The 14,259-nt window shown below is 34.3% G+C and overlaps 1 protein-coding gene across 2 annotated transcripts; it reads right to left on the bottom strand.

Moving 5' to 3' along the window:
- Positions 1-96: 96 nt before the first annotated feature.
- On the bottom strand, positions 97-12,575 carry LOC128232266 (cytosolic non-specific dipeptidase-like). 2 transcript variants are annotated; one of them, XM_052945735.1, is made up of 13 exons: positions 12,475-12,575; positions 7,388-7,511; positions 7,033-7,203; positions 5,741-5,896; positions 4,749-4,829; positions 4,395-4,468; positions 3,902-3,976; positions 3,460-3,604; positions 3,134-3,233; positions 2,596-2,767; positions 2,141-2,226; positions 989-1,155; positions 97-585 (listed from the first exon to the last, which is right to left on the bottom strand). In XM_052945735.1, the coding sequence occupies exons 1-13, from the start codon at positions 12,489-12,491 to the stop codon at positions 541-543; spliced, it is 1,413 nt and encodes a 470-aa protein (XP_052801695.1). In that variant the 5' UTR covers positions 12,492-12,575; the 3' UTR covers positions 97-540. The 2 variants fall into 2 exon arrangements, with proteins under 2 accessions (XP_052801695.1, XP_052801693.1); XM_052945733.1 differs by lacking the exon at positions 2,141-2,226 and adding an exon at positions 1,719-1,807.
- Between the last annotated feature and the right edge of the window lie 1,684 nt (positions 12,576-14,259).

Genomic DNA, 14,259 nt, shown 5'->3' with positions numbered 1-14,259 from the left:
ACGATATCCGTAATGATATGTTTCTCTGCTTGTCAGAGCTCGAAAAAATCATAATCCTATGAAAGCTGTATCATTGAAAGGAAAACAACACTAAAGTATGCAAAAATATTTCTTTATGTGCTTATAAATACAAGAAGACAATGTCAACCATTTATTACATACATGAAAACATGTACATTGTGGCAAGTACATGCTATTAGTTTAAGGTTTGAATACTATATTTGTAAATGAATATGTTTACTGAGCTAAAAATGAGTAGGAAATTAAAATTTCTACTGTCAGAGTTACATTGGTCCAATCTGATTGGAAATCAATGTCTCACAATGTAAATACTGGATAGTTAAAAGGAGAATTCTTCAACAAAATGTTAGTCAACTGTATTCTTCAAAAATTGAAATGTTTCTTAAAATGGCACAAAGAAAAAAGCACTTCTGATGAATATTTCGGACTCTGATTATCATGTAGCCTACACTGTCATATCTTTCGGCTGTGTCCTGTATGAGTCCATGTCCTGTGTCCTGTATGAGACCACTCTGGTCACTAGATCTTCCCAAGCTCATCCATATAAGCCCCCAGCAGTTTGATCTGAAATGTGGATCAGGAATATGTTAAGTAGGCACAGACATTAAAGGACCATCAGCATCAGTACTGGGTCTGTTCAATGAAATACATCTGAACTGAAATTGTTTTCCTTGTGAATGTTCTGGGGCACCGAAGTGAAAAATACAAAACTATTTTTGAATGACTTTTCATTAGATTAATCCAATATGCATTCATTATTTTCTTGCTTATTTTTATAGTTTTGATGTACAAACATTGCAAGTTTTCTTGAAAGAAAAATGACAATTTTCACCAAGTTTACATTATTTTCGCTACTTGTACAACCTATGCAGTGAACACAATACTATAATTAAAACATTTTCCTTTGGGCGAAAGACAAGAACATGTTATAATCTAAAGGATACGGTATGGTAAAGAAAGGTTTTACCCCATTGATGTAGTTGTATTTGTCGATCTTTTCATTCTGTGAATGGGCGCCATCATCAGACGCACCCATTGGCAGGAGCATGACGTTCTTGCCTGTGGCCTCCTGGAATGTTAGTGTGACCGGAATACTGCCTCCCTCACGTGTCAGGTCGGGCTCAACACCAAATACTGAAATAGGACATTGTCATGTGCAGGTTGATATGCAAGAAAAAGTGGTGACTGCAGACTTGAATGTTTTAAAATATATTCTGAGCAAATGATATTTCAACTTCATAATGTAATCAGTGTAATGTCAATATTTTATTTTATTTAATTAAAAACGATATTTGAACAAAAAGTTATGGAAAGTCATCTGTATATAAATATGCTGCCTATGGTGATAGGGGTGTCTCTTCCCCTCCTACTTGAAGCTTTGTTGACTCTTGGCTTAACATACAAATAAACTTCTCATTCCATCAATCATTGGAAATAATGTGTTTTTTTATGCCAGGTGACCCCATTTAATATTGACATCAGTTGACTCGAAACTGCTTGCTTATTACTCATGTGTGAAATAGATGATACAGTACAAATAAAGTAATGGCAGTTTGTATTATTGTTCTTTATTTCAACTGAAATCAGAAGTGTTAGGACAAATTTTTGCAATCTTTCATTTGAAATTACATGTATATTCAACAGATTGCCAATTAAAGCTGTATGTTAAGATATAACCAATAAAGCGGATTATGCACCTGATTTAATAGCGTTTCTGCCTGCGACATAGTTAGGGTGGTTGACATCACTGACCCAGGGTTTTCCTCCACCCCCCTCCAGCAACACCCTACAGTCAAGCACACACACACACACACACACATATGTAACACATTTTGTCAGCTGACATATCACATAAGAGCATACAGTGTCCAGAATGGCTTTTATTAAGTCAATACATAACAATGCCTTCTTAAGCTAAATTTGTAGTAAACCTGAAACTTCCATGTAAAATTAAGTTCACTGTTGCATATTTTTTCTCTACCTCTGTTCGTCCAATTAATTTTGATGCACTAAGGCTACATAGTACATACTCTGGACCTAGGAAAGCTAAACTGGACATTGTTCTCTTACATTGCTACTAAGCCTACAAAGAATCATCCAGTTTAATATATGATGATACCTTTTTTTATTGCTGTCCTGCCCGCCACATAGTTTGGGTGGTTGAAATCACTCACCCATGGCTTGCCTCCATGGCCCATAGTTAACCTTGATTAAATATGCATCTACATCAAGCTTTAGGCTTTATTACTAAGAATAATCAGTTTCAAACAACATGAAATATACAAGATATATATTATAAAAAGGCAAAACATGTTGACAAAAGAATTATGAGACACATCTTTGGTTTTAGTATTACTTTTTATAATACCAATTGCATATAATTTTTATGTCTATGCCTTTATTGTATGTTAGAATAAAACTAGGCTTTGTCTGTAGTTTCCATAGTTTTATTAAAATAAACTTCACTTAAAGTGTAATATACGGTACTTTACTCATATAAATTTGTCTACACAATGGCTATAATGAAAGCAACAAACCCAGCATAGTGCTACCAATAATGATACCTGACCATACCTCATGATGTTAGGACTGCCGCGCTCCTTGTGCAGTTGTTCCACGTACGTGCGTACCAATTGTTCCACCCTGTCTGGCGTCATGTCAGGCACCAGCCGAATTGAAAACTTTCCAATCACCTTCCGCGGTATCACAGTTTTAGCTCCTGCTCCACTAAACGCTCCCTCAATACCTGGGAGTCATAGGGTAATGGGCTTTACTAATCAATTGTAATGATTATGTAGCATGCAGATTTCGGGCATTTTTAGGACACTTAATAAAACATATTGAGAAAGCAGTGTGAACTCAAAACAGCAAAGGAATAAAAGTTTATAATATTAAACAGATAATATTTTTGAAAATAATGAAATGTGAATTTAATCAACAAGGTGATCATGATTAAGAGTGGCGCAGAGCTAACACTCAATAACAATGACACAGACTTTCACAATTTCTCAACATTTTTCCTCTCAGAAAAACATATGAGCCAAAAAATTAAAAAAGTAATTATGATTGAAGTATGAAGAAATAATATATTTTTATTTTATTATTATGATACCATGTAGTGAGAGTGAGGGATATCTCCACCGGGCCATCAACACATGTTCTTTCCTGTCATGAACCAGCTTGTCCACGCCAATGTCTGTACGGTACTCTGTCTGTAGAGATATACATATATGGCTCAAGGATTGAGGATTAAAATACCATACACCACATGCCATGTGACAGAGGGAGGCCAAATGTTGATCTTCGGAGAACTTACCAGGTGTAACACATCAGTCACAGATTAATATCTACATGATACTTGATATTATAACAACATTATAAGATGAGCATTATTTTGTCTTGACATTATTCGCAAAAATAATCATACAAGCAGCATACCATGTCAAAGTCAATTGGCCCATATGACTTGTTTTCCTCTTCCGTTACTGGAGCAACATCATCGCTCATTCCCGGCACAAGGATCTTGCCGTTAACATCGACCAGGGAGCTCATGATGTGCATCAGGTCACCCATTGCTTCATGACTAAACATTAAACACAGAGTTGAGAAAAAAATAAAGCTATTTCATTAGCTTTTCAAGCATTCTTTTCCTAATATTTGATGCATTAAATGAATAGTTTTAGTCTCCACAAAGCAACTGCAGAATGAAAATGATGGGTAACTGTCAAGAACACATGTGCTTTTTATTATTAGAATCGGATAATGACAAAAAGGTATTAAAAAATTATACCGGTGCCCTACAATTATCATTGGCTTTTTTAAGATATACATGTATGATCAGCACAGTGAATATAAAGGCCTAGTTGCATTTGTGACTTACACAGTGCCGCCATATATTCCACTGTGGAGGTCCTTTCCTGCACACTGAACCTCACAAAAGAAGTAACAGATACCCCTGAAATGCCGAATATCATTGGTATAACAATATTCATTACAAAAAATAGAACACCAAGCATAAGCATTTAATTAGATAAATGAATGTTTTCAAAGAGATCAACTGCAATTCTAAACAATTACGGTAATGTTCACAGAATTGATAAGTAATCAAAAATGATCTCTTTTCTGATGTTATTTAAACAGTTTCATGTGAAAAAAAAGCAGTTTAAATACTTAGCTTAGATTGGCACATATATAACATGAAATAAAGCTCTTAAAAAAGCTCAATTTAAAAGGTAAACTAAAATGGCTCATGGCAATTAATGCATAACAAGACATACAGTTGATTTTGATGTATAAGTTGTACCATAAATACATAATGCAACTAAAGGTTTGCCTTCACATATTTTACAGTCTAACTCAAACTTCCAATATACCGGAGTCCATAAGTAATACACGGTTTCTTTTTCCCCAGCCAATAGTTGTCAGAAATGCAAACATAGTCAACATCCTGAAATAAACAGAACCAGCATATCACTGAAATTAACGACAACCTTAATAAATAGATTGCCATAACATGGTAATTAAACAATTACTGTAACAATGGTTATATATGTAAAAATTGCATATTAAAGTACCCCTTTACAATACACAGCTCAGTTGTTCTTTAAGACTCTCGAACAACATGCAGCTTGCTTGCACATAACACGCACTGTCTGTTAATCCACTTGTAAATTCATTATAATTATGCAATCAAAGTAGGAAGACATGACTCCCAGCCGACTACAAACCTTGAGGAAAGTGTCTTTCTTCGCAAACACCAGCTCATCCAGGCCCTCTGATCCGGACTCCTCCATGCCCTCAAAGATAAACTGGAAAACAAAAATATCATTAGTATGTTACCTCATTTTTTGTTTAAAGTGATAATATCATCTAGAATAAAGCTTATACACAAAAAAGTATAATGAAACAGTTATCGTTATATGAATATACATTAGCATCATATCAATTACATGAACAATAAAGATGCAACATGGTCTTATTGGTATCATTTATAAGCAGGAAGTAAATAAACATGTACATGTACGTAGGTTTTCACAGAAGAAATATCATAGCATCTGAAATCATTTGAAAAAATATAAATTCTGCAGCTGATGTTACAATTGAGTTGATCTCAACTTTCAAATGGACAACTGTACAGAGGGTTAGAGTGGTTTAGGTGTCTGCCTCTCATCCAGGAGGATGTGATCTTGATACACACCAGGGGAACATTTTCATGGCCTCTCAATCTGGACATCCTCAGCACCCCAGCGTATCATAACCTATATGATACCCTGCGCAAATTTGCCAGGGAAACTTCGTAAAACGAGAATATTCATAAGCATTTTCCGACCAATGAAGTAGCCGATAACAAAAAGGGAAGAATCTCCTTTGTAAAGAGCTATCGGCATATTTAACAATATCCTGCCTAAAACAATTTGTAAGCCGTGATTTCATTGGATTATTTCGAACCGAGATTACATCCAGAACTTCTCGGCCATTTATGCATGAGGTTTGTCTCATGCAACCAATCAAGCGGCTGGATTTCACCTTATTCATTATTTATGAGTACGAGATTTTTACGAGATACGCTGGGGTGCCGAGGATGAGTCTGGACAGCAGTACTGACTTCTACCTCTGGAAACAGACTCAAATTCTAGCAGCTATAAGCTTTTGTTACATACACACTATCAAGAAATAAATGTGTGTTTCATTCAATCTCCCTGGATATTGAATCAGTTACCTTGAGGTTGATGGGCACCTGCATGCCAAGCTCCTGCATGGCTTCGATACAGTTGATCCAGCCCAATACTGGCCCCTTGTCATCTGTCGACCCGCGACCATACAGTTTCCCATCCTTCTCTGTGAGAACAAACGGCTCTGTGTCCCAACCATCCTCCTGATAGAGGACATAATTACTAGGCTTTTCATAGACATATTTTAGTTCTACATGCATATGTATCTATATAAGCACCAAATGATATCAATGGCATTTTGCTTTTCTAATAAAACAACATCTGTTACAGGAACATTTCAAATGCCCCGTTGGACAGGTAACTATTAGTATTTGGGCCTGTGAAGACAGAAAGACTTGACTTATTAACATATTTTACTATGACCTACCCTAACTTCCCATGAAGTTTGGAAATATTGATCTGTTACTTTTAAAAGAGCAAAGAGTGTACATGGAAAGTCACTATGAAATGGAGTGAATATCAACACATCTCTGGGCCTATTCCTCAGTTATTGATCAGGTAATGATTTTCGGCTTGAGGTCAACACGACAACATCATTCACCCACTGACCTGAGAATCAATAGAGTTTATCTGCTGGTCATGTCTTACCTGTGTACCATGTTTGAGGTCTCAAGTCTCCTATGCCCTCTTCAGTAATTGATTGGAAACAGATTTTTAACTCAAAGTCATCACAACCTTGACCTTTAACTCACTGACCTCAAATTCAATAGGGTTCATCTGTTGGTCAATACCAATAAGCCTACGAAGTTTGAGGTCTCTGGGCTTCAGAGTTCTTAAATTATTGATTAGAAACTGACTTTAAGTTCGAGGTCACCTCGACGTTGACCTTTGACCCACTGACCTCAAAACAATCGGGTTCATCTGCTTGTCATTACCTACTGGCCTACTAAGATTGAGGTCCCTTGACCATAGTACCTTCAGTTATTGATCGGAAACGGTTATTTAGCTCAAAGTCACCACAACCATGACTGTTCATGATCAAGCGACTTCAAAATCAACAGAATTCATTTGCTTGTCATAACCAACCTGCCAACCAAGTTTAAGTTCTCTGGGCCATAGCATTCTTCAGTTTTTGATCGGAAACTGAGGGAATGGACAGACGGTCTGATTACTATATTGCCTGCAGGGACACAAAAATTACTTTTCTAATGCATTTTAGTTAATGATGAAATGTATCATAATAATGAAATTATAATGATTAGGATTCAATCATTAGAAGTATTTCATTCCATAAAAAATACTAAATGCAAGTGTTTTTACATCATCCCCAAATCCCTACCTTTTCGGCAGGCTGCACATCTAGATGTCCATATACCAGGAGGGTTTTCTTGTTGGGATCGTTGCCTAGGGAACCCAGGAGGATAGGAGGAAGAGGCAGCTCACTCCCGTCAGGTAGGGTCTGGTTCCCAATCTCCTCCAGCTCACATGTGGCGCCCAGCTTCTCCATTGTCTAGCAAAGCACAGTACAACGAATAATGGTGAGGTTCGCATGATGCATTAAAGCATTTGCTCGAAGAATTTAAAGCAACCAAATATTCATTTCTCCACTTATATATGTAATTATTGATATTATTATATGAACGATAAATTCTCTGAATATGGCATGTTCAGAAGAAAAGGCTCATCTGACTTACAGTTTTAGTCCATTCCACCATCTCTCTCACGTCAGGGCGAGTCTGTGGCCAGGCGGACACACTTTTGATTGCCACCACATCAGACAGCCGCTGTATATACTTTGATTCATTCTGATCAATGTGCCTGTAAGATATACCAGTAAAACAATAAATTGTGAAGAGCAATATGTCAGAAAATATCTGACACTGTAACAAGTTTACTTATTTTTTAAATGGAAGCATTACAAGAGCCGTCGTAAGACAGCGTGCTCGACTACGCCGCTTTGACTTAGAAGTAAATACAATAACAATGTAATATTACCAAGTTTGGTCTCTTTATGTCAAACCTAACTAAAATTATTTGATACATAGGATGACTTTGATGCTGCCCTCCCACCAGCCGGCCCGAACAATGACGCAAGTCATTCAAATAACTTGATTTCCCATTATGAAAATGTGGTTAAGAATATACAAATATGTCTTTCCAAAGAAATAAAAAAAATCAAAAAATCAAAAAAATCAAGGGCCATAATTTGTATTTAGGGTAAAATGGAGTTATGTATCTTGTAGTAAGACGGTTGTAAATAATTTTGAATTTTATTAAGTGCATTGAATGAACGGTATAGAAGTTTTTTTATTAAAATCCCAAACTTTTACTTGCCTAAAACTTTAACCTAAGTCAATCAGGGGCCATAACTTGTATTAAGGACACAGAGTTAGGTAACCTCATTGGGTAACGGTCCTGAACAACTGTGTGAAGTATTAAGTCATTTGAACAAAGGGTATAGAAGTTATTAATAAATATTCCAACCTGCCCTAAAACTTTAACCTAAGTTCCATAGTCAATCATGGGCCATAATCTGTGTAAAGAATAATATGGAGTTATCTAACCTCATCATGTGATGGCCCTGAACAACTGTGTGAAGTATTAAGTCAATTGAATGAAGGGTATTGGACTTATAAGTGAAAATCCCAACTTGCCCTATTCCACCTATTCTTCGAATAATCGAGCTAAAAATTCACACAAAATTGGACGGAAATGTAGAGATACATGAACACGTGCAGTATATATTATGTTCACAAATACAGCATGGTAGACTTTATTTTGTCATGCATATTTGTAACAATGATTTCAATGAGTGAGTTTTATGTCTAAAATTAGCAAATTCCCAGTGGTTGCTGAGAAGTCTTTGGTTGCTTAGGAAATCATTGGGTGCTTAGTAAGTAAGTGGTTGATAAGGAAGTCATTGATTGCAAAAAAAATCATTGCTTGCTAAGGAAGTTGCTTGGTAAAGGTACATACCAAATATATAGGGTCTACACCTTGCAGTTTCAGAGAAGATTTTCAAAGATTTTACTATAAAAGTACATAAAAAAACCTGAGACCCCCCTGGGGTAGACCTGCTTTGACCCCAAGGGCATTATTTGAACAATTCAGATGAAGAACCACCACATAACACTACATTCCAAATATTAAAGGTCTGGCTGATGCAGTTTCAAGGAAGATTTTCGAAGGAAGATTTTGCCTGATAAACCAACTGACTCTTTCAACTGGAGTTGTCTTCCTTACTAAAACAGCATCATGCAAAATATAGTCATATAGTGAAAACTAGCCCTGACCCCTGTTGGTAGAGTTTTAAAAGAACCACCATGGCTTGAAGAAATTTGATGAAGGGCTACCTAAGAAACTTTTCTGCGAAATTATTTTGAATATTTCCATAAAATATAATCATTTAGTGAAAACTAGCTCTGCCTCCCATCTGCAAAGTTTTTAATGAAACAACATTGCTTGAAGAAATTTGATAAAAAAACATCTCAAATGATCTTAGGAACTTCTCATTTAATTATCGAAAAATTGCGCCAGCAGATTCTGAATAGATTTTCATTTTTTTCCGAGTTGTACAATGTCATGAAACTTAATTATATAAAAATAATATTTTAAGGAATCTGCAAGAGGATCATCCAAGAAACATTCCTGTAAAGCTTGGATGCAATTGGCCTAGTGGTTTAGGAGGAGAAATTGTTTGAAGGAAAATGTTGATGACGGAAAGTCCCCATTCTGAAAAGCTCACCTTAGAGCACTTGATTCATAGGTGAGCTACAAACAAAATGGTTTTGAATTTCGACCTTATTTATTGAAATTAATAGTAGCCACATTTTACTATTCACTAATTCAGTGGCCTATTTGTTTGTACATTCTTTAAATACTTAGCTTGACTTTACATTTGAAGCCCTATGGCTTGTTCTGTCAAAATTTATTTTATTACAATTGTTTGGGGTACCATTTTTATGTATAATTTGTTCAAAATCATTTCTCTGAAAATATTTTTTCTATTAACTAAAAGACAAATTATTCCTAGGTTGTAACAAAATGTTGAGGCTGTTATTGATATTTCCACCCTTGAATTAACTTACACATTCAGTTATTTCCGGATCACCTAGATCAGTTTTGGATCAAATTACTAGTGTTCTCTGAGCAATATATAAACAAGCTTTGTAAAAGAGTTACAAGACACTAAATTTGAAGTCTATGATGTACTTCACATTGAATATACAAGTTGAGGCACACATTTGTTCCAGTTAATTAATAATCCTATGCATTTTGGACAATGATTTAACAAGATTGTATTCTAAACATACATGATAGCATTTATTTCAATAACAAACAAACACAACAGTTAAATTTACATGTAAACATGCATTGAGATCACAATTATAAATGATTCAAATAACAAATAATCACACTTTAAACATTACATACCATATAAAACGTAGCCAAGTTTTACTGTATCATAAAATCAAGCAACATGATATTACCCTTTTTCCCTAAACATATGACACTTTCATAGCTAAACTTTCTTGCATTTTTTCCAAAGATGAGAGTAACAGGGAGATAGACAATTCAAATGAACAGGATGGACATGTGATGAAATATGAGCATCAGACAGCGGCACCCCTTCCTTTCCCATCAGGTGCTGGCCAGAGAGGAAAGCTTGGGACAAAGTTCATCTAGGACACTTAATATGTAAAAGTGCTTATATTCTAGGTACATGGCCAATCTGGAGGCCTGCCATACCCGATAATTTTAATTGTCTACGTTGGTCTATAACCATTTCATGAATACTTTAATAACATGGAATAAACACTTTTAATTACATGTAATAAATGTCTCAAGGTCTGGCAGCCATACAAGACATGCATTTTTGTATACAATGTGTGTTTGTAGTCAACACTAAGTTTAGTTGTAGGATCTGTAATTGGTGGCTTGATATGGTAGCTATGGTATCCCTTATAACACAGTTCGAACAAACTACCATCAGTTATGCCTGAAGGACCCAGAACTGGCTCGCTGGTTCTTACCTGAAACAGAAAGTATTTAATTGATCAATATTCAAATATATTCACTTAGTCTTATGTTTTAAATAGGACATTGAAATTTAATATCATAGAACAGGATTTGTCTATTTGTTTTCAAGTTTTACATGTATATTAATTTCCTTTTTCAATAGCAATATTTTATCTTCCACATCAAAGGGCTTTTCTGGGGGTTCCTCTTTTATACTTCTTTTTAATTGATTAAGTGTTCTTAACAGCTTGGCTTTCTTGTTTTAGTTTCCTTATTTCTGAAATTAACAATTCAAGTAACATGTATATTTAGATATATAATTTTAATATAAAAATATTTTTAAGCTGATAATTTCCATCAAAAATAAACAAAAATTCACAAATCTATCCTGGAAATGACAAAATAATCATGCAACATATTAAAATGATAACAGGCTTAAATATTTAACTTGCTATACAAAAATACCACACATATTAAAAAGCTGTTTGTTAATTCCCCCATGGAGTCTCAATTTGATAGCAGGTGACTACATTATAACTACATGAACAATCAATTTCATATAAGATGTGGCAATTAACACAGGCGACCGATATAATTTTAGCTTTCTTTGGGTCATAGAGGACATATTAATGAACATTATGATTAATAGTTATTGTGCATTAAAACAATACTTACTGGTAAAACTTCGCTGTCTTTAAAGAAAAGCTCAAATATTCCACAACTTTTTGAAGAGCGCATGCGCATGTGAGACTGTCTTTCGTTAAAAAATAGGTTGTGAAAGTCAAAATTTGTTAATAAATATTTGAATTCTTTAAAGATTTCAATACCAAAGAAGTGTTTAAAACAATTTTTATCACAATTTTCATATTTGAATTTTTTCAATTGCCTTGATCCAGAACTAATTAAATCCGGAATACCCCAAACAACCGTCCTCATTCAGGACATATGCAGTTTATACTACAGAAATTTCCTCTGTGACATGTTTGCAATGATGATCATGGAATTTGTTCATCTAACAATAAAAAACTTGTATACAGTGTTTTCATTAGCTATAGAAAAAACACACAATTTCAGTGGGATATCCCTTTACAGTATAATTTTAATTACCACTTATAATCCCCAATAAATATTTGCAAGTATTTTGAATAATCAAAACTACAACATTACATAAAAGTACCAACTTCTTGCAGACTTTTAAAATAGGCTTCTCTTCAGCATACAGGCTGGTCAGAACAAATAAAACTTGCGGTGAAGTTTTTTTAGCTACAGTATATTGTATAATTTATATGGCTCGGTGCATTTACGGCCTAGACGATATTGGGCAGATTGGTAGACAATACATTCAAGATTAAATTATCAGATTTATTGGTGTTACCACCCAGATTGAGAGACTACACAGTGCAGATAGTGCCACTGATCGTGGCCATATCAGCTTCCCCAGTCTGGGCCGTATGTATCATCTGTACACCACATTTAACATCACTTGATAACAAATTTCAAGGCTGATTTCTTCAATAAATTGCTTCACAGGTAGAAGTTGCAGTTTGCTCTGGCCTCTTCCCATAACATATGAGCCTAACATTATCCGGCATGTTACATATCCGAAAGTTATAGTATAAAATTAAATGACAGTTATGTTAAAGATTTTCGATTTTATGTTAATTTTTATTGGTTTTTATTTATTAAAAAAATAAGTGCTATTTGTTCTACTTTGCCTTTAAGGACACACTGTGTCAGTCTGAAATTCTGAAGAAAATCTTACTTGAACAAGCCTTCCATGTTTCGTCTTCGTCTTCGTGTTTACACCTCTCACGTGATACACCTCTCGCGTTCTCACGTGATACACCTCTCACGTGATCCACCTCTCACGTGATGTACCACTTAATCGTTATCATCAAGGCGCATTATAGTATAATGCGCCTTGATGATAACGATTAAGTGGTACTCATCAGTTAAACTCATTAATTTTAATAAATATTTTTCTGTTTTTGTATACTAATTAGAAAGTGCCTCATAAAGGGTTTATATTTCAAATTTTATTGAAATATATCAAGAAATGAAGAAGTGAGAGCAATTTTTCGAAAATAGATCGGAAATCGAGATGAAATCCAGTTTTCGAGAAATATTAATTAGTAATTTTTATTTTTTGTATACATTTTGGAAAGTGCCTAATAAAGGGTTTATATTTCAAATTTTATTGAAATATATCAATAAATGAAGAAGTTAGAGCAATTTTTCGGAAATCATTTTTTTACCAATTTCAATAAAATTTGAAATATAAACCCTTTGTGAGGCACTTTCTAATAAGTATACAAAAACAGAAAATTATTTAATAAAATTAATGAGTTATGAGTGGATTTCACTTATCGGAATCTGGATTTCACCTCGATTTCCGATCTATTTTTGGAAAAAAAATGAAAAATTGCTCTAACTTCTTTATTTTTTGACCAATTTCAATACAATTTGAAATATAAACCCTTCATAAGGCACTTTCCAATATGTATACAAAAAAAAATTAATTAAAATAACTGAGTTCCGAGTGGATTTCACGTTTTGAGTGGATTTCAAAATCCACTGGCTTCCTGTATCACCCCGCACCGTTATCAAGGGCGATACTATTTCCCGGTCTCTCCTGGTAAAATCCGGTCTCATAATTTCCGGTTCATAACTTATGGCCCCAGGCAACGGATTGTGTTGCCGATGTTTGTTAAACTAATTTGACAATCTTATTTGCTTTTATATGTAACAAAATAGAATAAAATATATAAACATTATGTCTTTATTTATGCAATTTGTTATAGGACTAAACTATTTATGCAATTTGTTAAAGGTGTAGAGAAAGATGCGATGGCAATAAAAATTAATGCTCATGTTGTTTTTTTAAATAAAGGATTGAGGACGGCTAGACTATGAAGTAACTTAGAATTGCACCTTTTAAATTATGTTTTGTCAAGTTGGTTTATCAGTTGTTCTTCCTCTTCTGTTTAAAAACAAACAAACAATATATTGTTTAAGCAGTCCAGCTATGAGTGTGAACGGTTCTCTTTGAAGCAATAGTGTAAAAATTAATGATGACAATTGAAAAGGTTTCCATGTTTGCATATCCGACTCATGTCGGTACGATACGATATGTTAATGCGTAAGACATTATACATTGTTCATAGCATGTAAACAAGTAAATCAATGAATAGAGAAAAAGTACACAAGCTCATTTTCTGGAGCTTATAGTTCCAATGTTATAACATCCGATTATAGTAAGTATGCGTGTGCTAAGACATTAAAGCTACTAGATGAAGAGTGTTTATTTGAAGTTGCGCCATTCTTAAGTAAGAAAAACATTACGTTTCCATTTTTCGTTCATAATTTTTGTGCTATTCGTTCAAATTGAATAAATTCAAATACGTTCGTCATTATTACACAACTTTAGCAGAATATATTTTATTTGTCAACTTGAAGTAAATAACAATAAATCTCTAACTGTTTAAGAAATCTGACGCTGATTATTTTTTGATTTGGTTATATGTTATTATCGTATTATTTCTTAACT

This window comes from Mya arenaria, chromosome 4 (assembly GCF_026914265.1).
Source record: "Mya arenaria isolate MELC-2E11 chromosome 4, ASM2691426v1".
NCBI lineage: Eukaryota > Metazoa > Mollusca > Bivalvia > Myida > Myidae > Mya > Mya arenaria.
The sequence above is the reverse complement of the archived record's forward strand: the minus strand, read 5'-3'. Positions and strand labels throughout refer to the sequence as shown.